We start from the raw sequence: 25924 nt of genomic DNA, 5'->3' as shown, positions 1-25924 counted from the left end.
CAAAATGTCTTTGTTAACTCATTTGGTCACCATTTGCGCTGTATAGTGGCTTAGCATGACTTTTGCCCCTCAGGACTGACACTTGCCTTCAATTACTACAAAACACAGAGATGTTGCTGTTTACCTTCAAAATGAATGTGTGTTACGGTCTTCTCTTGATGGAATGATGCCTATAAGTTCAACGCATCTTCTGCACTGAAATACTAACTTTGGCAAAATAGCATTAATTATCTTGTCTGGACTGTATGTAAATGTTGTCAAGTCACCTTTATTTATACAGCGCTTTTAACAATACAGATTGTGCCAAAGCAGCTTTACAGTGTTAAACAGGAAAATAGTGTGTCAGTAATGCAAAAGGACAATAGTAAACACTCAATTGCAAAAAGTTGTATACTACTATTTTTAATGCAGAGGATATTATAAATGGCTTGTATGAATAGGCAAAACACTGTATTATTGCACCTGTCATAAATCTCATAACTGGATCTATGCGTGTTAAAAAAGCATTCTCTAAGGGAAAATAATAATTCATTACAGAAATGCCACTACTATTTGCATATATATAGAGAGAAGATGACCATCCCATTCCAAACTTATACTTGCATATTGAAGAATATCGCTTCCCGCATCTCTGTTCTAAGACATTAAAAGTTCAAGGACAAGTTGTGAAGCATGTTTACCTTTCTACATTCGATATACGCAGAGTTGTCCCCTGGATCTCTTCTGCTCAGTATAAATCCTCTCAAGCATCTTGCTCTTTGCCTCTCACTTACATACTGACAGACGCACTACTTTCATAATTATCAATATCAACGGCTGCACCGTTATTATCGAGGAATATCTTCCATTGAAATGTTGTCGCCGCTGTGTTTTGGCTTAATTAGTCCTATTCTTAGAGTGCAGCCATAAGAACTCAATTGGATTAGAGCAAAGGTTTGACGGGTCAGTGGGCGACCAATCAGTGTGTCCAAACGCCCCTCCAGGGCTCCACTAATCTGACTCAAAAGACGTGAGGTGTGACTCTGTAGATTTCATACTGTCCATACAGTCTATTCTCATCGTGCCATTACATGACGCATTCTGGAAACGTTATAACAATTGATAAAAACAGAGCCCTCATAACTTTTCCTTTTGTTAAAATGAATTACTGAATGAAGCACTACTCACTAAAGAAACAATAATGTTGCTCTTTCTTAACCCTTTTGTCCTTGACCTTTTGTCAAAAGGTCATATTGCAGAAACACACAAAGTTAATGCATCATCATATGGCATCATCATACTAAATATGATTTTAACAATTTTAAAAGCATACAAATAAGTATTTTGGATCCAAGAGTTGCTTGAGTTTGAGATATTAAAAAGCACACACCTAAAATAAGTATAATTGTCATTTTTATCAATTTGTGTTGATACCCATACTTAAATTTGACCTTATGCTTATTATTTTTGTAACATGTGTGGATAAATTATATAAGGCTTTGCTGATATGTAAGGCTGAAAGTGTTATATAAAGTAAAAATAATTTTATGTAATAAAAAAAAAAAAAAAGTTATAACAAATAAAATGTAAAAAAAAAAATATTTGTCAGCAAACGTTCTAGAACTGTATGGAAATGAGCCTATATTTAATTAGATAATGTCTCGTTTGCATATTTAAACAACATTTCAGAATATTCGTAATACAAAACAATTGTCTTAATGAAGCTAATGTAATTAAATAACTGCAGAAATTAAAAATGTTACCCTATTCACTTGTGGAATCTTGCGAAATTTCACAGTTAAAATACTTATATATTGTGTCATTTGGTTCTATTGGAGAACAAATGTGTTCTGTGATTTTAAAAGTCGTCAAGTAACGCTAAAATAAGGCCTAATTATAGCAATTGTTTTTATTTTTTTATTATGCAATTATGTACATATTTTAGTACAAACATATACATCTCACAACGGTAATGGAATAAAAAATTGAAAAAGGGTATAGGCTATACAGAAAAAAACAAGTGCATGTACATAGAAGGAAAAAATATATCTATATATATATATATGCCACGGATAAAAAAATAAATTAAAATTAAAGTGACATCTTGCTTCATGAGTCTTTTTAGCTTTTCTGTTTCTAATATTGTGCAAAATAGTACCATATTGTTTCATTTCTTTTATAAAATGTTCACAATCTGGCTTAGCTTTAGCCCATTTCTTTACATGAATATGATATTTTCCAAGTAAAATAATTAGTTGTGTAAGAAAAGAAATTTGACTTGCATCATTTCTTTCTTTTTTTATTGCAAATATGAACAATTAACTTCAACAATTAAATACAACATTGGATAACATTATGAATACAGAAATAATATAGGAAGACAATAAAGAAAAAATAATAAGAATAAATAAATAAAACAAAGAAGTACAGAGGTAGTAAATCAAAATTAAGTAGCATTCAGCAGATCATTATACAGTTTCACAAATTTGACACTTTTTGGTGTTAATATTTTTTAGTGTTATAATTAGGTAGTTAAAGTCACAAAGAAAATGATGTAATTGGAACGTTGAAGAAAATTTACATTTATGAATATAATATTGTCCCAATAAAATAAATATATTTCCTATATATTCTATGTTATGTTTACAATGAGAAAAATAACAAAATATATCACACATAGTTAAATCAATGTCTACATTGGAATTTGAAGAAAATAATTTTGACACATCAGACCAAAATTCCTAAACAAGGGGGCATTTAAAAAAAAGATGATCAATAGACTCAATACTGAAATTACAATTAATATGAAGATTACCAAATTTGGATGTAATCTCATTAGTGGTGTAATTCTTTTACTTTGTTGGGAGCCACGCTTATCTATTAAAGAATTCCAAAAACAATTTCCCCATCATAGCGATTTCTTTTTTTTCTTTTATTGCAGAAAAAAGAACATACAAATAATAACAATACAAATTATAAAGAAATAATAGAATAAATAAATAAATAAATAAATAAAAAGGCATAGATCACATTCAATTTAAACAAATAAGGATATTACAAAGTACCAGGGGGATTGAAGAGTGTATCATAGTATTTTAAACATTTCACAGACTTTTTGTTTTTTAACAGTCTTACTGAAGAAATATAAAAGTCAAAGTCAGAACAAAACAAAATTAACATAGGAGATGAATTAAGAAATGTTTGTTTATGTATGTGACATTTTGCTAATAAAATAAAAAGGTTAACAATAAATTTTAGATCCTTATTGCTTTTGTTTTCATAATACAAGATAACATCCTTTAAAGTAAAGCAATAATTAATATTCATTAAATTAAAATCTGCTAAATAATAATAAAAAAAAAAATGGTTTACGACAAAAATAGCATATATCATCAATATCAGTGAATCTCGATATTAAAGATTTAGAAGGGATTTATTTTATTTTATTTTTGGAAAATATTACAAATATGTTTGTTATTAAAAAAAAAAATTCTCAGTTAGCTCAACACCTTCTAAAATTAATTCTGGATTAATCGTCACAAATAAAGAATTATAACAAATACGACTTTTGACAAGTTGACGAAGTGTCACACGAATAGCTGTAATAACTGAATTAAACTGCGCGGGAAAACTGTAAATTGACATGAATTGCTCGTAAATTAAAATATTCCCGAAATTGTCAAACATTTTTATAAGACGATTAATGTCTCTGTTGAACCAATTTGTTAAAAATAAAGATTTATTTGAAGAAGTTATATTACCGTTATTCCAAATGACAGATAAATTTATCATAGCTATTTCTTGCGACGTTCAATAATAAGCAACGCGACGTCATCGGGCAAAACGCAGAAACTGCGCACGTCACATCCACGCAGACACACGGTGACGTAGTACGCAAGTGTCCGCAGCTCAAGGCCTCTGCCAGTGGACGGAAGCAGAGTGAGCGCAGAGCTTGTGTCTTCAAGTGGAAAACAAGACGAATACAACATACTCCTGAGCTCAGTGTCAAGACACCGGCCCTTTTCTAAACCTGCTCTAGAACTGGCTGCGTATCTTTTTAGAGGGTGAGTAAACATTTGCAGTTTAACCGCTGATGTTTTTAAGGTGGGTTGTTGTGGGGGAGGGTAACGCACCACAGTAAACACCGTTGACTAGCTGGTTTTAGCTGGTTATTTGCTAGAATAAACATCTTAATGTGTTCTTTCACTTAGTGGAGAGTATTGTGTTTAACACTCTGTTGTACAATATATCATTACGACATGGATATCAGTATCGGCTGATACTGGCGTGATAGTATTAGTACTGTGGTACTCTGCTATATACCATGGTAACGTTACTGGATGATGATTCATATACTATGATATACAGTCAAAACAAAAGGTATTCAGACACCAGATATCATTTCTGATACCTTTTTAGTAGTGGGTGCAGGACACTATAGTTGGTATTATCTAATTGTGTACTTAAATTTAACAGCTCAATATTTTTTTTATGGATGATTGTAATCCATTACACACCTTTCTATCAAAGTTATCTGTCATTACCAAGATTAATTAGCTCTGACACAGTTTAAGTCCGAGTTCTTGTTATATTACCTATAAACAGTGATAAAGTGAGAAATGTTGAAGGTGTCAGAATAAATTTGGTTTTATTGTGTATATACATGGTACTTTAAAGAATACCATGATATTGCTAAAAAGTAAACATGGTGTTTATGGTATTTAGTCAATCTGGAAATGACATGATGTGTAAGCTTGAGAAGATCCACGTCTAACATTGGCTGTGTCTCAAAACCTAGTGAGCTGCCTACCTTGACAGCATTGTCTGTGATGCCCAAAAATGCTGTCTATGTAGGGAAGCTCCTGGAGTTTTGAGAGCCATTTGTGTCCATGCATGGCTCACTGTGCTCTGATTATACAGATAGTCTTTCACTGCATAAACTGGTTTTGATTTGATTTGGATTCAGAGTAATGGCCTCGATGGAGGTGTGAGGAGTCCTGTCTGAGAGACTGAGGTCATTGGTTGTGGATGGTGCTTTGAGATGTTGAATTCAGGGCATTCGGGTGCGGTTCTCCATATTATTTTAGGAGATGATTGACACTTTCCATTCACATTGATGCTAAACAATGCAATATCTGAATTAAAATGTAATTAATTGCAAAGTCCTGAATCCCTCAGTTTGCTGAAATGGATGTTCGTGGATTTTAAATATAATTTAGTGCAGTTTAGGGCTGCAACAATTAATCAATAAAAATCAGTAATGAAAATAATGATATCCACCAATCACCTCACTTTAGAGTATAGTGAATAAAATATTTCTATGGACAAAATGCATCTGAAATGTAGCGGAGGACACGGACTGAATGGTAGAAGTTTGGCTAACATTTAGTCTGGTAATCGTAAATACCAGTTAACATTTGTGACCCTGGACCACAAAACCAGTTTTAAGTCGCTGGGGTATATTTGTAGCAATAGCCAAAAATACACTGTATGCTTCAAAATTATCAATTTTTCTTTTATGCCAAAAATCATAAGTATATTAAGTAAAGATCATATTCCGTGAAGATATTTTGTAAATGAACTACTGTAAATATATCAAAACGTCGTTTTTGATTAGTAATATGCATTGCTAAGAATGAATTTGGACAACTTTAAAGGCGATTTTCTCAATATTTAGATTTTTTTGCACCCTCAGATTCCAGATTTTCAAATAGTTGTATCTCAGCCAAATATTGTCCAATCCTTATTTATTCAGCTTTCAGATGATGTATAAATCTCAATTTCGAAAAATTGACACTTAAGATTGGTTTTGTGGTCCAGAGTCACATTTAGTCGGTGCTTTTGTTTTCCTTTTTTAATTGTTTTTAATTTAGTGATTAAAAAAAAAAAAAAAGCTTTTCCAAAGCATTAACAAAGAGCTTCATTCATACAATTAAAAAGTTCCTCTTTTTTTTCCTTACATGATGTCTTTCCACCAAAATAAATTATAATATACATGCAAATATTAAAATAATAATAACATACAAAATAAGTAAATAGATAAACATCAGGATAATGTACACATTTATGAGAGAACATTAATGTAAGAAAATGCAATTCAAATGTCTGATATCATTTATTTTAACTTTAAAATGGTGGGCAAACTGTTTTTTTTTCTTCTTCTTTTTTTTTTGCAGTGTTTTACACATAATATATAGCGTAGCCTACACATACATTCAATATAATTGTTTTGAATCATTACAGTGTTTGGAGGACAACATTAGGCAGGATGTGAAATAGGCTAATATTTATAATATAATAAGTTATTTATACACACACACAAACTAAATATAATTTGGCTTTTTATCCAGTTAATCGAAAAAAAAAAAAATCGACAGATTAATCTATTATCAAAACAATCAATTATGAATTGGTAATCTGCATTTCATATAATGTATTTAGGTTAAAATTAACCAGGGCTCTTTCTCTTTTGACTCTGCAACGCTTAAAGACACTGTACTGTCCGAGTAGATCTTATTGATATGCCTTGAGTGAAAGCAATCACACGAATGCGGCACGTGAACAGAAAATCCCATGTACAGGCCTGAAGATGTGTTGATATTAATGTAAAGAGGACAAGTCATATTTGCGGCTGCCCTGCTTTCACTGCGTCATCCTCAGCATAATATGCTAAATTTGAGTAATGACCGTCTCGGTCTGGGTCATTTGTTTTCTCAGTTGCCTGAGCAGTGTACCTGTTTAAATATGTATTTCTGCTTCAAGTCACTATAACGCTGACGATGCATTAAGACGAGGCTGTGCTGCTGCTGCTTAGCTCAGGTTCATTACCCGCTTTCACACTGTTGCAGTATTTGCATAGACTTTCATGGCAGTACTGCATGAAGAAAATGTATTGATATTTTGCAGCATTTTAATGCTATTCAATATTTATCTTGATATTGATTCATGTGCTCTGAATTTCTCTTATCTAGTTAAAAATAAAGGGCTTTCTCAACTCTTGGGTTGTGAAAGGTCATGAAACTAGTCTAATGACAGTGAAACTCTGGAAAACTTAATTAGCCAAATAAAAAGCACATTACAATCATTGCAATATGCAAACTGTTCCTCTTTTTATATACAGCGGTGGCCAAAAATCAGAACACTAGTATTTTCAGCAGCTGAACAATGGTTTTAAGTCCGTTATTTCTATCTTTTGCTGTAGTGTGTCAGTAGGAAATATCAGTTTATATTTCCAAACATTAATTTTGCCATTAATTGTAATAATCCAGTGAGATTTTTGTCTGACAACAGCCAGTTAGATCTGATCATCATCCAATATAAGATGAATATCATTTCTAGTTGCAATGCACTCTTGCATTATTTTACATGTAGTCTAGGTCTTAACTCATACATTTGCATTTATGCATTTTACCTGACTTTGAAGGTCAAGTCAAGTTTTTTGAAAGTGTGTTTTATTAGCAAACTGCATTGTTTGTTCTTTCTGTTCAACTGCGTAATCAAAAACAAATGTTGGACATTCATTTCTTTCTTTTTTGTCTTTTCAGATTTTTGAAGGGGAAGTTCTTCTTGAATGCCCAAGACACAGTCAGTGCGGTTTTCACCATGAACAGGAATAAGCGCGAGAAGGAATATTACAGCATAGATGTAGGAGATTCAACGTTCACCGTTTTGAAGCGATATCAGAATTTAAGACCAATCGGATCTGGAGCACAAGGCATCGTCTGGTAAGTTTCTTAGTCTGTAGAATACGATCGAAACAGATTATCATTAAGAAGAAAGTGTGGTGAATAAAAAGCTTGTGTTTGGCTTTTTCTGTTTGTTTTTGTAGCTCAGCGTATGATCATGTCCTTGAGCGAAATGTTGCAATTAAGAAACTTAGCCGACCCTTTCAGAACCAAACCCACGCCAAACGGGCCTACAGAGAACTGGTCCTGATGAAATGTGTCAACCACAAAAATGTAAGACATGTTTTGCTCTGTCTCTGTCTGTCTGTGTGTGTGTGTATGTAAAAAAGTTTGGGGTCTGAGAGATTTGTAATGTTTTTGAAGTCTCTTCTGCTCACTGAGGCTGCTTTTATTTGATCAAAAGCACAGTAGTATTATGAAATATTATTACACTTTAAAACAGCTGTTTTCTATGTGAATATATGTTGAAGCATAATTGATTTCTGTGATGCGCAGCTGTATTTTCAGCATCATTACTCCAGTCTTCAGTGTCACATGATCTTCAGAAATCATTCTAATATACTGATTTGCTCAAGAAACATTTATGATTATTATCAACAGTCGTGCTGCACAATATTTTTGTGGAAACTGTGATACATTATATTTTTCAAGATTCACAGATGAATAGAAAGTTCAAAAGAACAGCTTTTGTAGCATTATAAATGTCTTTACCGTCACCTTTGATCAATTTAAAGCATCTTTGATGAATAAAAGTATTAATTTATTTTAAAAATGAACTGACTCCAAACTTTTGATCAGAAGTGTACATATGTACTATTGTACTTAATTTTGTAATGATATATTTTAGATTGTATGAAGTTGGTATCAGCACAGGGCACATCTTTTATGCAGTATGCTTTAATTTCACAGATAATTGGCTTATTAAATGTGTTCACGCCACAGAAGACACTTGAAGAATTCCAGGATGTGTAAGTTCTTTCTGCTGTGATTGTAACAGTGTATTAGAATGGAAGTGAATGGAAGCTCTTAAAATCTATGATACATAATATCAGTTTGGTCTGGGATTAATTCAAATGGGTTAAATAAAGAGATGTAACAAGGTAGTGATGAGTTCATGTTCAGTATGCACAGTAGATGCAAATCCTGCATAAATCACACATCTCTGTGTGTATATGAGCATATATGCTTGTTCATTTGTGTTTCTCGCACACTCACGTCTCCTGTCTGCAGGTATCTGGTGATGGAGCTGATGGATGCTAACCTGTGCCAGGTCATTCAGATGGAGCTGGACCACGAGAGACTCTCATACCTGCTTTATCAGATGCTCTGCGGCATCAAACACCTACACGCTGCTGGCATCATACACAGGGTACACACACACACAGTTTTTGCTATATTTCAAAGCCTAATGAACTGGTTTGCTGTTTACTTTATACACATATACAGGGCTCTACGCTTACGTTTCTTTTTAGGAGCGCTTGTGCTAAAAATTTAGGAGATATGGGGGAGGAAAATGTATGCATTTATATCATTTCATATAGTTAATATCACATGAAGATCGAACGCCGTTTTCTTTTTTCCTTCAAAAATCATCATGATTACAAATGTGATAGTTCAATAAACAAGAAGTTAACATTAAGAGACTTACGTTTTAGACACCATATTGCCTGTTTTTGCTCTCTTCACCAACAAAAATAACTCCAAACACAGCCACAGTGCTGTTTTGCGTCTCTGAGCAACATGACGGTGTTTTGTGCCTGAATGAATCAACCGTTTAAATGATTCGGTTCAGTCGCAATGACTCACTTATTAACAGTGACTTGATGCCACCTACTGGTGGTTTTAATTTCACATTTACAGTATTTAAAAAAAAAAATAATAATAATAATTTCAAATATCAGTATTCAACGTTTTATGTATCAAAACATTATTTATTCATTTGTAACTGCAGGTTAAAGCTAATAAGTAAATATTAGCATTTTATTTTTAAGTTTACTATAAAATAATTGTATTTGTATTTAATTCTAACTTTTTATTTTAAAATATAATAGTATTATCACACTTTATTATTTTGTTCATTATTTCATTTAAAAAGAAAAATCTAAATAAACTAAATGTGTTTTGTATAACTGCAATAAATAATTATATTTATAACTCAATTTAACTTAATTTATTCTCTCCGGGCAAGTAACTTTTATACTCGGACAAGTAAATGACAAATTCTAGAAAGCATCATTCTAGAAAGATATATGTGATGCTGATTTACAATTTGGCCAAAATAAGATATTTTATTAAGACAGCATAATTTGCTGCCAACATTCATGTAGGGGATGTTGTCTAGGTAGGCATCGCACATTTTTAGTTTTTCCAAATAGACTTGTATGTTTCTTAGGGCTCTATGATTTTTTTTTTTTTTAAAAGAGGAATATCACAATTTTTCTTCCAAGTTTTAAATCTCTGCATCTCAGCACATTAGAATGATTAAATGTTTGTTTGATTACAATTTTAAAGATTAATTAAATTGTTAACATTTTATTCCTTTTTTTGATTAGTTTGTATTCAACCATAAATCTAAAAAAATAGATTAAAATAGACGACACAGAATTTCTTTGAAAGTGTGGAAATATTAATAAATTATTAAAGTTGAATGAATTCAATTGTTTAGTGCTTTTTGATTATTCAAAATATAATTAAATCATTAAAACATAATCCATAAAGACAAAAACAAGGAACAAAGAATTTGGGGAAAAATAAAATGAAAATTGTGAAAAAATGAGGAGCCCTAAAATGTTCATTTTTGGTAAACTTTTAATAAATTGTTGTTTAATTGCAAAAGTTTAATGACCTCAATTAATTCAACATGCTTTTGATCACTAAAAGTTCATTTAAGCATTAAAGAAAAATTAAATCCAGAAGAATAAAAAATAAAATATTTCGGTCATTCTACTTCAAAATTTCATGTTTAATTCAATGCGTTACTTGCCATTTCTTTGTAATTAATTGTGAAATTTACCAGCAATTTCTTAATGAGAATTCCTGCTGACCCCTGACCTCTTCACTTCCCAGGATCTGAAGCCCAGTAACATAGTAGTGAAATCCGACTGTACGCTGAAGATCCTGGACTTCGGTCTGGCTCGGACAGCCGCCACCGGCCTCCTCATGACTCCTTATGTGGTGACGCGCTACTACCGTGCCCCCGAGGTCATTCTGGGCATGGGTTACCAAGCCAATGGTGAGTGCTATCCTGATCTCACTGCATGTAAAGGCTCCCACCGAGCACCTCCACACCATTCTGCTAAAACCTCGACCTCACCTCGTGTTTTAAAGTCAAATAGGGCCCTATGATTTCCACCATGCGGAAAACGCAGACGAAATCACGGAATCCAGTCATAAAAACAGAATTTACTGTATAACACAGAATGTCACGGAATTGGTCCAAGTTTGGATGAATTAATCAAAAGTAGGTCATTACACTTAAATTAAATTGCGATATGGACCATTATCTGTAAATTAGGGATGTAACGATGAACTGCGAGCCGGTTGAAAATCGGTTCAAATATGTGACGATTCAAATTGATTGAGATGCCAAACAAATCAGGAGTTTATATGAATGCATCTCTGATGCTGAACTGACTGTCTTTAGAAAAGTTTACGTGGTATTTTCTTTTCATCTCTCCTCTGAACGATGCAAGTAGAGTTCATGAGCGCAGCTCTGCTTTGTTTACAGCGGTAAACACGGTATCATTGCTGTTCATAAGCGCCACCTGCTGGTAGAGAGTGAACCTGCGTCTCATTCAGCTCGTCTGCTGCTTCCTTCAGATGCGTTTTAAGTAGCATAGTTTCACAAAACTAAAGTCAGACCATTCTGTTAATGTTGAAATGATACAGTCTAATTTAGATTAAAAACTGCTCATGCTGCATGTACGCTGCATCTTTGTTTGGATCATGATTATAATGCAGTGGTTGCCTCTTTTAAATGGAAAGAGCTCAGACAAAGCCTTAGTTTGTTGTGCAGCAATAGCCTAATAAAAGGACTCCTCCTCATTTACTGTATAATGTCTTCAATCTCATTTTGTTAAAAAAAATCATGAGAAAATCAAATCATGAATCGAATCGTGAGCTGAGTGAATCGTTACGTCCCTACTATAAATATTAAGCCGCAAAAAGGCTTTAAATCCTGTATGTTCTGCGTGTCTGTGTGAATGAATGGCGCAGACGCTCGGTTTTGTTTACTAGACATACTGAAGCGTGTGATGCTCGCGGTGATTTCATCGCCTGTCGTCTCACTAAATAAGGACATAAATAAATGAACATCTCCAGAACTGCTCTGAGAGTCACTTTATGAGCATTTTACCCTTTCATTTGAGTAAAACTAGCGTCATGTCATATACACACAGAAGTGTAAAGGTATTCACAACAACCCGTCAAAATAAAAGTTTGGTTTAACTGGAATAAATTGTCAGAAATATATTATTGTGCAGTAGAATGTACGTAATTACTACTACTATTACACAATATTTCTCCCATGTTTTAATTTTAATAGCATTAAAATTGTTTGCCAAAAACAAAGAATTTTTGGAAAAAGAAAAACAACATTTTATATGGCTATTGTAAAAATACATTTTAATAAGTTAAGTTGTTTTTATGCTTTCAAATAATACTTAAACACAGAATTTGGTAACAATACAACAGAACATGAGGAAAAAAAAAACCTTATTTCATAGGGTCCTAAAAATGTAATTTTGTTGTTAAAATTTTAATATATTGATGTTAAATTGTATAAGTTTCATGATTTTAATTAATTAGACATGCTTTTTGATTAATAAGATTTAATTTTATGGAGTTCAGAAAAAAAAAAAAAAAACGGAATCCAGAAAAATTAAAACGGAAAAAATGGAACTTGGAAAAAAAATCAAACGGATTTCATAGGGCCCTAGTCAAAGTCCCTTGAGGGATTCTTTTGTCCAGCTGAACTAGTTTCTGCATGCACACAAGCACACTGGATGGGTTTGCCTGTAGCACTGAGCATCTAGATAGGAAAAGCATTAGTCACTGAATCTTACGTGGGAAGTGAAAGTGGTTTGCTGCAGTACAAAAATCAATTTGAAGGCCAAAAACGCTGACGTTTAGTCCTGGATGGTAGCGCTGAGGAAAAATTGGCACGGAAAAATCTCAAGCAGTTGCGCTGCTCTTTATGCTTTGCTTATGTCTTCTCTTTTTCCTCTATGCTACATTGGTGTAGTGGATATTTGGGCTGTTGGCTGCATTATGGCAGAGATGGTGCGGCACAAAATCCTTTTTCCAGGGAGGGACTGTATCCTTGTTCGGCCTCTAGTTGTTTGCTTGGATTTTGCGCTGTTTTGTGCAAGCAGAGTCGTGTCTTGCTCTGTTACGGATTATCGGCCTGTGGTTCTGCCTCACGCACACTGAGATGTTTGCATGCACCTGTCACCTCTGTTGCATCCACATCAATGCACCCTGTTCTATATGTGTGTGTGTCGTGTGCTTGATTTTCTGTTTTTCATTTGTAAGATTTTTGGCATTTTAATTTGGTTGTCATTTCATTTTTCAGTTGATGTCTGGTCTGTTGGCTGCATCATGGCTGAAATGGTCAGAGGTAGTGTGTTGTTTCCCGGCACAGACCGTATCCTTACCTGGTCGTCTTTACTGCCCCATTCTAAGTGTTGTTTGTTTCTTTTGTTGAGTTATTTTACCCTTGATGTGTGTTTTGTCATTGATGTGCGAGACCTGATGAAAAGAAGTAATAGAAGGTTAAAAAAAAAAACACTAACTCTTTGCTCCCTTACACAATACAATGTTAACTGTCACTTTTATTCATTTCACCACATTAAAATCTCATTAGTCTAAAATCCCACTCCACATAACTGTTTTTTTAAACATCATTTTTTGTGTGTGCAGCTCTAAGCAGCATTTTTTAGTTTGATTTTCATTTATTACAGATGTATGCAGAATACAGAAAAAAAGACAATTTATACTGTAATTATATGTACTGCACAACATCCATAACTGTTTAATTAAGCAAACATATTTCATATAATAATTGGTTTCTATATTTGATTTAAAAAAAAAAAAAAAATTAGGTTACATTATACATATTTTTTCCACCCTAATAGATTATATAATAATTTATTCCACCACCATTTTCAAAGGTTCATTTGCCATATTGTAATTGTAAATGTTATTAATATTTCACGGTAACACTTTACAATAAGGTTCATTAGTTAACTTGTATTAGTTAACATGAACTAAGCATGAGCAATGCTTCTGCAGCAGTATTTATTGATCTTAGTTAATGTTAATTTCAACATTTATTAATACATAATTAAAATCAAAAGTTGTATTTGTTAACATTAATTAATGCACTTTGAACTAACATGAACAATGAATAACTGTATTTTCATTAAATAACATTAACAAAGATTAATAAATAGGGTAACAAATGTATTATGAATTGTTAGTTCGTATTAGTTAATACGTTAACAAATGACACCTTAGTGTAAAGTGTTACCTGTTTCACAATATTTCTGTTTTTACTGAATTTCTGCTCAAATAAATGCAGCTTTGGTGAGCAAAAGAGACTTTCAAAAACAAGAACATTTAAAAATCTTGATAATGTAAACATTAAAAAAAAAATAGTAGTAGTGTTTATACATACATTTATATTCACACGTGTGACCCTGGACCACAAAATCAGTCACAAGGGTAAATCTTTTGAAATTGAGATTTATACATCATCTGAATAAGCTTTCCGTTGATGTATGGTTTGTTAGGATATGATGATATTTGGTCGAGATACAACTATTTGAAAATCTGGAATCTGAGGGTGCAAAAAAATCTAAATATTGAGAAAATCACCTTTAAAGTTGTTCAAATGAAGTTCTTAGCAATGCATATTACTAGAGATGCACCGATTGCAATTTTCTTGGCCGATTCGATTTTGTTTTGAAGTGTGACCTGCCGATACCGATTTTTGCCGATTCCAATTTTTTCTCTCTAAGAACTATAACTGACAGCATATACAAACAAAAATCTATGCAAATTTCAATGCAAAAAATATTTGCATAATAAAAGAAATTATTAAACATTACAATTCCCCCAATCTGGACTAAGTTACAGATTTTCTCTCACTTAAGCAACTCACAAAATAAAGTGCTCTGTGACTGGAAAGAGGAAGAAATGGTTAACTTGAAATGAGTTGCTGTATGTAACAAAACAGATGTCGTTTCCCACTAAGTTTATAAATGGTCAGTTTTTTCCCCTAACCTTATTAAATGTCATCTTTCAAATCAAATTCTTACTTTGTTTCAATTAATTCAGTTAGCATAATAAGAAACTGTAGAGTTGTTACCATTCAAATGAAATTAGTATTAACAAACTCTATCTTTCCACTGCTGAGGAAACAGAAGCTGCATCTGAAGTGTTATTAGATGCATTTACACAGACAGTTTGATGAAGCTGAGCTGCCATAAATGCATTTACACTCCAATTTCAAATTGATAAATAATTTTATAAGATTAATGTTTTAAAAATTTTTTTAAACATACAAATAAATGTTGAAAAAATGCAATGATACTTTTAAATATGACTAAACCACCAGTAGGTGGCGACAAGTGTCCGTTTTAATGAGTGAGTCATTTATTCATTCATTCAAACGGCTGATTCATTCAGAAACGAGGCAAGTGACTGTCCTTATGAATGGGCCACTGAATCATTGACTCACTCGATTCGCTCAAAAACGTGGATTCGTTCAGTAACAAAACACCGCTGTGTGTTGCTCGGAGACATGAAACAGTTCTGCTGTGGCTTTGATCTGAACTATTTTCGTCAGCGAAACTGACCAAAAACAGTCAATATTTTGCTTAAGTCGCTTAATTTTAACTTCTTGTTTATTGAAATACTATTGTATAAAATCAGTGTCATTGCAATCGTGTGGATATTGATATTCGGGAAACGCCATGGCCGTATAATGTTGCTTATCTAAATCATATTTTGTAAAAAAAAAAAAAAAAAAAAATATATATATATATATATATATATATATATATATATATATATATATATATATATATATATATATATATATATATAATTCTACCACAGTATGCATCTATACATTTCTGTGAGTTACACTGTGTGTGTGCTGTCTCTCTCAAACACTCACTCAGGCTGTGCAAGCCTCTTCTGGCACGACATAAATACATTATCAGTCGCTATTTACATTGAATGCAATTAAAATTAGAATCATTCTCATGCGAAACGACGTGTTTACACCATGGTTTACACGTGACTGTGAGTGTGCGCGTGGCTGTGATGTCATTGCCTGTGCCGCTGGCAATAAAAGGATCGGCTCGGAATCGGCAAGAAGTGAGACTGAAAAATGTGAAATTTTTTTTTTGAGAGAAATCGGCCGATTGTGATCACTGGCCGGTCAATCGGTGCATCTCAACATATTACTAATCAAAAATTTAAGTTTTGATATATTTACGGTAGGAAATTTACTAAATATCTTCATGGAACATGATCTTTACTTAATATACTAATACTTTTTGGCATAAAAGTAAAATCAATAATTTTGACCCATACAATATATTGTTGGCTATTGCTACAAATATAGTGTCACTTATGATCTCAAATAAATAAAAAAATATGAAAAATGTATATATTATTGAGTTGAGTAACATAGATTGTAAAAACCTGATATAATTTTACCCTAAAATTTTCTCGCCATAAAAAAACTTTTAAATTATCAATACTGATATATGCACACAAACACACAGACATTTTAATATAGCATTTTCACTTTCAACCGGGACTGAACAAAAAGACTTGACGCGTCATGTCAGATCAGGAAAATGTTATGTGTCATTCTTAAATTAATAAAGAGGTTAACTACATAATGAAACATAATTATAGCTCAAAGTGAAACATTATATGTATGTGAACCAAATTGTAGTCTGGTGAGAGAGTAGTTTTCCTTAGCGTGTCATCTGAAGACATTGACCAGTGGAACAAGGTGATCGAGCAGCTGGGCACGCCGTCTCAGGAGTTCATGATGAAGCTCAACCAGTCTGTGAGGACTTACGTGGAGAACCGGCCTCGCTATGCTGGATACAGCTTTGAGAAGCTCTTCCCAGACGTGCTCTTCCCTGCAGACTCCGACCACAACAAACTCAAAGGTGAGGGATGCTTCTTCGACATTCAGACCTGACACAAAGCTTTATAGTGCTCCGTTTACACTGTAAACATTGATTATTGTAGATTGCAATTAGAAATTGATAGTTCTGATTGGATGAGCCATGTTCAAAGATGCAATTAGCAGGTATATGCAAACCTCTGACTTGATGTGCAACTGCAAACTGCAAGGAGGCAGGCTAATGATGCTAGGATAGTGTGTTTTGTTTGCTGCAAATATTGTTTTATAATTGTGAATATTTATTAAACGTGTTACATTTTAGTATTTTACTATTTTATAGATGTAAATGAAAATAAATGCATTTGATGTTACGGTGCAATCACACTAACACATTTTTTTGACATCTTACTAAAAGTATTTAATTGGAAGGTTTATTTCTTATTTATAATCGAATCTAATAAAATTAAAAATATAATATAATATTTCTAAATTATTATTATTATTATTAATAATAATACCATTACTACTACTACTACTACTACTACTACTACTAATAATAATAATAATAACTGTAGCACCTTTCAAGTTATAAGTTGCTTTATTAAAGCGCCTTAAAACAAATACCGAAATGCAGAAAAAAAAACTAAAGGAATATAGAAATTAAGAACACAATAAAGAATAAGACATGATTTTATTTTCATTTTATTTTTTACAAATTAAATATTAAAATGCATATCACAACAGAAGCTACTCTAAAATAAAATGTTGCTCTATGTGCAAATTCTGTTGATCTTGCACCATTTGGCATATCTAGATAAAAACACTGCATATATTTATTGTTTATATTTATATATATATATAACATCACAAACTCTTCTGTGTGAACATCAAGTACGGATAAAATGATACCAAACCCAGTTTCAAGCTTAAAATTAGACACTGTATGAAATACTTGGTTATTCTTGCTAATCCATAGTTCACAGCTGTAAACTGTTGGCTATTAGCTGCATATAAAAAGGTCTGAACCCTTTAAAACGTGCTGCCCCTCCTGCTTCAAAGTGAATGTCAACACTGCTCATCAAGCCAATTCATGGGGTCTTTAACTGTGGTAAAATTACTGTAATCCCTGACTAACTAATGGCTAATTGCTTTAATTAAAGGTTCCTTCAATTCACAATTATGCTTTGCTGAAGTCCAGACACACACAGTTGTTTGTTTCCCTTCATTATATCACAGTGATCTAAGACCAGCATGATTGTCCATGGCGTATTTCCATTCAATTCAGTTTCTGATTGAAATGCAATTAAATGTTAAAAACATTAAATGTTCCCTCCTGCTGGAATGACCTGCCCGACTCGATCCCAGCAGCCATCTTCAAGAAACAGCTAAAAACACATCTCTTCCATCTTTACTTGACCCTCTAACTCTAGCACTCTCTATTCTAATTCTATTCTTTGAAGAAAAAAAAAAAAACTCTGTTTTTAAGAAAACAAGCAGTTAGTAAATGAATAGTTTTTTTTTTTTTTTAAACAAAGAAACAAAAAACTAACACTAGCTTTCTCTATACTTATCTGTTTTGTTTTTATTTATTATATAATAATAATAAAAAACCTTGCTACGTGCACTGTGTTAGGCTGAACTAGACTTGTCATAGCACTTGCGTATCATTGCTTTTCTGTTGATTTTGATTGCTTCTATTGTCCTCATTTGTAAGTCGCTTTGGATAAAAGCATCTGCTAAATGTAAATGTAATGTAAATGCAATATTTTGCAGCGAGCCAGGCGCGAGACTTGTTATCCAAGATGCTGGTAATAGATGCGTCTAAACGAATCTCGGTGGACGAGGCCCTCCAGCACCCCTACATCAACGTGTGGTACGACCCGTCAGAAGTGGAAGCGGTGAGTGTTGGTCAGAGTCCAGATGGAGCTCGAGCTGCATGATCTCTCCAGAGAGAAGGGCTGATGGAGCGCGTGATGTCTGCTTTTCTTTTCTTTGTGACGTATCTGATTGATGTTTATCTGCTCGGTTTCAGCCGCCGCCGGCGATCACGGATAAACAGCTGGATGAGAGAGAACACACAGTGGAGGAGTGGAAAGGTGCGCTTTTGATTTTAAATCATTGATTGTCATAAACTCTTAATATTTAGTCTCTGCTGAGTTAAAGGTTTGACCAAACTTGATTATTTCCAATTTTATTTCAAACTAACTGTATATATATCATAATAAATGTATGTGTATATGTGTGTTTCTATCTATCATCTTCTACATATTATATATGTGACCCTGGACGACAAAACCAGTCTTAAGTGTCAATTTTTCGAAATTGAGATTTATACATCATCTGAAAGCTGAATAAATAAGTTAGGATCGGACAATATTTGGCTGAGATACAACTATTTGAAAATCTGGAATCTGAGGGTGCAAAAAAAATCTAAATATTGAGAAAATATTTAAAAAAGTGCTGTCAATCGGTGATAAAAAAAATATATTAAAAAATTCTGAAATTAATTGCAATTAATCCCACCTAACATTAAAGTTTTTAAACACACTTTATATTGCAATAATTTTACATTCAATCTTCAAATGAATGTACAAACAACATAAAGACAGTATATTTTTAATATTTGTTTAATGGCATCCTTTTTTATGACTGAAGGCCAGTATCACTGATAACAATACTACTGATGTCTCCATAAAACTGTTTCCCCCCTAATATTTAACCATTGACTATAGCCATTTACAGTATAATTGAGAGCTATCAATTTAACATTTATTAGACTTCACAAAATAACTTCTAATTTAAGTGAACTTAAAACAATCTTCACATAAACCCATTATAATAAATGTCATATTTACCTGTGCCCTTCAGCAGAAATATAAAGAAATTAAAATAGTTATCAAACACTAAATTCTAAATTAAATATAGATGAATTCTTAAAGCTATAAAAGTTATTGATTTCCTCTCTTTCTTTTTTATTCTTTGAACAGACATCACAGCAGCTGGTTATTAGGTTGTTTTGGCTGCTATTTCTTTAAGAGCTGTTGCTGCTGAACGTGACACAGATCTGACACGCATCATATTTTCTCTTAACTCTCTTCACCTTTTCTGACCCACTTCAGGTCTTAAAGTCTCTATTAATGAGCTGTCGAGTTGAATCGGGTGTGTTAGATGAGGGAGACAGTGCTGGGCTGCTCCAGGACAGTTTTGAAAGCCATTTCAGAGACATGTTCTTAAATCTGACTCATATATGATATATTTCATGCATGCTCAGTTTTAAGGCAGCTTTAATTGCCTTTTTGGTAACTTCATGACTTAACTGACCACGACACTGCATGCTCGTAGTTTCATTCGCGCTTTGATGTGAAATGATACAGCCTCCGGTTTACACTTATGCCTATTGTTTTTGAAAAACTTTGAATCAAATTAACTTATTTAATTTCAAGCTGACAGTACACACAGTGTATTTATTTTATTCAGGAAATTCAACAGATACAATTTTTCAATTATTTAATACATTTATTAAATAAGTTAATGTCTATTTTTTTTTAAATCCATTGAATCGATGGAATCAATTTTATATCAAACAGTATAATTTTTCTTTTTCAAGAAATTCAACGAATACAAATAATTTTTTTTTTTTTTTTTTCAGGTATTTAACGGAATTTATCTGTTATAATTCCATGCCTATTTTTTAAATCCATTGAATCAAATTATTTTTATATGAAGTTAATGGTATTTTATTTTTTTCAGGAAATTCAAATAATTTTTTTTTTCCAATTATTTAACAGTATTTTTTTATTAAATAATTTCATAATGCTTATTTTTAGAATCTATTGAATTAGTAAATTCAACAAAGTAGATTTTTTTTTAAATTTTTTATTTATTAAGATTGATTTATTAAATTAAAATTTGATTATGCCATTTTTTTTGGAATCCATTGATTCATATGCATGATTATGTTCTCTTTTTATTTGGATCTTAATGGGCTCAAAGTGAAATATAAGATTGTACGTCATGGCATCAGGGCAAAAAAAGAGAGACTTGTTTCCTGATGTAATTGTAGCTCTTCTGTATCTGTTCCCTGATCAGAGCTGATATATAAGGAAGTGCTGGACTTGGAGGAACGAACGAAAAACGGAGTGATCCGAGGACAGCCGGCCTCACTAGGTTAGTTTCCTCCTTGATTTTTGAAACCAGCTCTGCGTTCAGCTTTTCACACGACATTAACCCCGGGTTAATCTGTTTTAAACCTCAGGTTAAGGGCCGCTTTAACCCTGGCTGAATTATATTCAGGTTTATAGTCAGAAGAATTTTCACATGCCGAAAAAAGTAAATGTGAAACAAATGAATTATTTTATTAGAAAGTAGTTCATATAATGTCCAATCTCTAAATATTCAAATAAGATCATCAGTCCAAGGTTTACAAATGTATGGTGAAATCTCAAAACCTGACTACCTATTCATTCACTATTCATTCATTTATATTTTGCATATTATATTTATGAATTATTATGAATTTATTATTTTATTTTATGATCAGTGATTATTTATTCATTTTAAAAAGTCACCATTTATCAATTGATTGTGTAAGATATTAAGACTTGTTTTCAGAGGATATGTCTCGTGTTAGACTGTTTATTTTCCTTATCTCATGTTTTTTCCCTTGTTTTAAGCATACAGTGAGGTTTATGCCTAAAACAGGAAAAACAAAGAAAAAAAAACCTTTGCACAATTGTACTTCTGAAATAAGATGAAAACCTTTTTTTTTTTTTTTTTTTTTTTTATTCATTAAATGTACCATTTATCTTTTTTTTCCTAGTAAATACATCTAAACATCTTTAATGTAAGATTCATTTTCCTGAATAGTGATATTATGTATGTTTTGGGTTTATTTTTCTTAAATCTGATACTTATTATATATTAAATATAGCATATTAGTTTAGCATGCCTAAAACATTATAAAATAACTTTACGCACTGTATTCTCTAAAACAAGTGTTAATATCTGAGTCTTTCTCAAGTAAATTGAAAATGAAAAGTTTTATTTATAAATCAAATCAGTCAGTGTTTTTCTAGTAAATGTGTACTATCATCTTTAATTCAAGACACATTTACTTGTTTACTTGCTTTTGTACATTTACAATTTACTTGCTTTACTTGTAAAGCAACATTATGTATATTAAGATACAAATATAAGCACATATATATATATATATATACAAATATTTAAGCACAAATATAACTTGAGGAAACCAGTCTTAATGTCTCACCCAATCTTCTGAAATAAACCGATGCTGTAAAGACATTTTTATTGGTTAAGAACGAGTCTGGGTTTACATTTTGAAGCGTTTCAAAGTCTCTGAGTTTCTGCAGTACCTGTCTGATAAAAATGGGATCTGTTTCTCATAGCACAGGTGCAGCAGTGAGCAATGACTCCCACGAGCCCTCGACGTCCTCGTCCTCCACAAACGACGTCTCGTCCATGTCCACCGACACAGACAGCAGTCAGGAGGCGAGCGCAGGACCGCTGGGCTGCTGCAGATGACTATCCTCCTCCTCTTCCTCCTCCATCATCATCATCATCATCATCATCCGCTCCCCGCTTCCACGCAAGCGTCACGCCAGTCCGGAAACGCGTCCTCCTTTCTGTCTCAAACTGACACGTTCTTTTGAATTGACACAGTGTAAGAACGGAGGTAAGAGTTTTTGAGGGCATCTTCAAAACCAGCATTACTTTGATCGCTTTCGTTTTTGGCAGCAGTTGAAGCTACTGCTGCGCCATCTTGCCATTTGGATGTGGAATGATTTGAGTTTATTTATATTATAAAGATGAATGGGGAATATATTTTTAAGGTGTTTAATTGTTTTGGTTTTTTTTTGAGAGAGAGAGTCACTAATTAGTGGATGTTCATTAAACGGCACATCCAAACGGCACATGTTTCCTCACTGTTACTACTGCTTTGGAGTATGAAATCGCAGTTTGTTCGGCAGCAGAGGTGCTTTTAATGTGACCTGGTTTTAGTTGGACGTTTTAGACGTTTGTCTTACAGAAACACATTTTAAAGTGCTTTTAGGGTCTGCAAGCTACTCTTTTCTCTTTCTAATGTCATTGCACACGATTGACTTCAAGTAGAACACGTTTGGGTTTTCAAACGTCACTGTATGTAATCTACTCTGTATATATTTCAACTTTAAACACAGAAAACCGTAACCCACAGCTTTCATTACGCTTCAGCCTGATGTAACGGTCTTTTTTGAACACTTCATTATTATGATATGAAACTGAAATTGGGTATTTGGCCCATGCATATGAAGCGCTTTTGATTTGTAGTACTCGTTTGCATTTACAACCAAACTGCATCTACCAGTGCGATCTTATTCATTACGCTTGGAGAAGAAGAACGGCTCCCACGGGTGATTTTTTTTTTTTTAATAACGTCGTTTCAGATGAAGCAATCATGCTAAATGAATGGAGATGCATTAGATTGGAGGTTCAGAATGATTCCCAAAGGAACTGCTGCATTTTATGGCTGTCTAACGCTAAAAAATAGCCCATCAGTATCAGATACTTTCCATTCTAATGCTTAGAAAAATGTAATTATGTGTTTACAGTACTAGTGTATGTAGTGTAAACTCCGCTTCTCCTAAAACACGAACATTACGAGTGAAATCCATCGCTAAATTTGGAAATGACTAACTACGTTTTTTTTGTTTTGCTTTCAAATTGGAGAAAGTGCCTGAGTCCAGCATTCATTCCTGAATGATTAGAAAGATGAAGAAATTTGGGTGAGGTTTTTCAAAAGTAATACTGTTCATATCATGTTGGGAGTGTCTGTTTTTCTATCGTATTGGACGTATGTGATGTCGATTGAAAGGTCGGGGCATGTTGAGAAGATTATCTGTAAAGGGACGTTTCCTCAAGCAAGGTCTTTCATCAAAGTAATAGCAAATTAAAACTTTTTGGTATGTGTGTATGGTTTGCAGCTTTATTTTGTTAATGGAAATATGCAAGATATTACATCAAATGCTGTAGGTGGGAACTCCATTTCCCATGAGGCAATGCAATGGAATGTACATGCGGGATAGATGGGAGTTGTAGGAACTAAAGGTTTGAGTTCGCATAATGATCAGCATATGTATTTTTCAATTTGAGTTGCATCCCAGACATGTTTGTTTTCCATTTTAAGTGCTCTTAATTTTTCTTTGCTCTCTTTAAGGAAGTTAAGGAATTTTAACTTTAGATTTTTCATTGCATTTGCTTTTATTTCATCTCTCAAAAATGTTATAATTCAGATCAAAGTAGGCTTTGATGAACTACCTCACTCTAAATTTCTACAGAATTTTTTTTTTTTTTTTTTGACGTAGCTGCCCGTAAGATGGATGTTAATACAGATTTCATTATTTATTTATTTCTAAAGTGAACTATTGTCAATAGTAGGCAACGTATAGTTTTGTACATTATGTATACTTCACCTAGAAGTAAAAGAACTGAAATGTAAATTTGATCTTTTTGTTTAATTTTACTTTGTACTCATTTTTTACAGTTCATGTGCAATACCCACTGCTGTCATGCTAGTTGTAATCGATAGATCTAGACTTATTAGTTGTATGTACCCAGAGGTAGAGATATGTTTGGTACTGTCAGATAAATTCATGTTTTTGTCTTTTTAAATCTGGATTTTTATTTTTATTTTTTCCTTTGGCTTATACTGTCAATGTTACATAACCCGTCTTACCAAAAACAAAAATCTGTGGCTGATGTTAGCAATTTAAGTTTAGCCACTGGACTTCAATCAACCTGGTAAGTCCGATTCAAAGGCATCTGTAACATATCTTGAAATACCAATGTGTTAAGGTTTGGTGCTGGTATATAATATTTGCTAGCAATGCCAGCCCTATAGTTAGTTATAAATTGCTAGCTCTGTGTGTGCTAAACAGCATACAGACACTGAGAAGTGCACTACTACAAAGAATGCACTGGGATCTTATGATACCAATTGTACATGTACTGCAAATAAACACCAGTTTGAATCAGAACGATCTCCTCCTTTGTCTCATTGCCTTTACACCACAGTTTAATATACGAGACATTTACAGGGTTTCTGCAGGTAAGACTTTATATGTCATTTAATTTTGTTTAAATTTTCAGAACACAAGACTTCATAACCTCAGTGTGCACCTCAAGTAAATGTATCTTAATTTAACCTGGTGCTGTTCATTTTTGACCAGAAGATTTTACTTCATTTTTTTGTTTAACTTCATCAGAATGGTTCGAAACTTTGGGACTTGCTTTGTGAACACAAAAAACATGGACACGATTCAAAAAGGTTAAATGGTCTTGAAAATAATAGTCTCACTTGTGCTGTTTGTGGTGAAAAATGGCCTCTTTGGAAATTAATGGGAAGCGATTTTCATCTAGCGGAAACTTTTGGTGCTACGCCCAAAGACCAATAATTTTTTTTTCTTGAGATAACAACCTCAAATTTGGAACACAACTTGTTTAGATTCATGGCTAGAGCAAAACATGTTTTGGAAAATATGTATTTTGTGTATATTTTCAGCAATAATCTTCCAAGGCGTTAAAAAGAGACCAAACTTAAGTTTGTGCTCAAAAGGATCAAAAACTTATGACTGTTTAACTTAAGGAAACTTCACTTTTAGGTCTATGCTCAGAAAGTGGTTAACAGGCAATACATGGATCATAACTTTTCCACAAATATAATTTAGTACCAAAAAATCCCCTGAAACTACAGAGTATTAGTGCATTCATTTCATGAAATGTTTATCTGCAATGCAAGCAGCACCAGATGCTTAGATATTGGAAAACAAAACAAAAATACAGAGGAAGAGTGCATGGAACCTTTAATGACTTTGAGTTTAAGATTTTCTGCTCTAATTTATGGCAGTTTAAGACATTCGTTTCTGAAAGCAGGAATTAAAGACTTTATGCAATGCAGAAAACCTTTATATTGAGTAACTTACATTTGCGACAGTATTATCAGTTAATTAATTTTTTTTTACTGAATAAATGGTTGGGTACATGTTTCAATGACTCTCATAAAGAACATGACTGAGTTCATAATAGCATACTACACATAAATGTCACC

At 32.9% G+C, this 25924-nt stretch overlaps 2 protein-coding genes across 5 annotated transcripts in view; one reads left to right on the top strand and one right to left on the bottom strand.

The window, feature by feature from the left end:
- frmpd2 (FERM and PDZ domain containing 2) overlaps positions 1-4874 on the bottom strand; it is a 37682-nt gene extending 32808 nt beyond the window's left edge. Inside the window, exons 1-2 of the mRNA XM_058793138.1 lie at positions 4790-4874; positions 3805-3937 (exon numbers count right to left, since the gene is read on the bottom strand). Of these exons, the coding sequence (XP_058649121.1) occupies positions 3805-3937; positions 4790-4874 (218 nt within the window). The remainder of the gene's footprint in view (positions 1-3804; positions 3938-4789) is intronic.
- On the top strand, positions 3851-24854 carry mapk8b (mitogen-activated protein kinase 8b). Of its 4 annotated transcripts, none has more exons than XM_058793303.1 (12): positions 3853-4043; positions 7524-7703; positions 7808-7937; positions 8574-8632; positions 8895-9033; positions 10731-10896; positions 12907-12978; positions 16679-16861; positions 18592-18716; positions 18851-18914; positions 20908-20985; positions 22232-24854. In XM_058793303.1, the coding sequence occupies exons 2-12, from the start codon at positions 7582-7584 to the stop codon at positions 22360-22362; spliced, it is 1269 nt and encodes a 422-aa protein (XP_058649286.1). In that variant the 5' UTR covers positions 3853-4043; positions 7524-7581; the 3' UTR covers positions 22363-24854. The 4 variants fall into 4 exon arrangements, 3 of the variants coding, with proteins under 3 accessions (XP_058649286.1, XP_058649285.1, XP_058649287.1); XM_058793302.1 differs by lacking the exon at positions 12907-12978 and adding an exon at positions 13237-13308 and having other exon boundaries at positions 3854-4043; XM_058793304.1 differs by lacking the exon at positions 12907-12978 and adding an exon at positions 13237-13308 and having other exon boundaries at positions 3856-4043; positions 22227-22375.
- Positions 24855-25924: the final 1070 nt, after the last annotated feature.

Source organism: Onychostoma macrolepis, chromosome 12 (genome assembly GCF_012432095.1).
Source record: "Onychostoma macrolepis isolate SWU-2019 chromosome 12, ASM1243209v1, whole genome shotgun sequence".
NCBI classification, from domain to species: Eukaryota; Metazoa; Chordata; class Actinopteri; order Cypriniformes; family Cyprinidae; genus Onychostoma; species Onychostoma macrolepis.
Note: the sequence above shows the minus strand (reverse complement) of the source record. Positions and strands in the feature narration are given on the sequence as shown.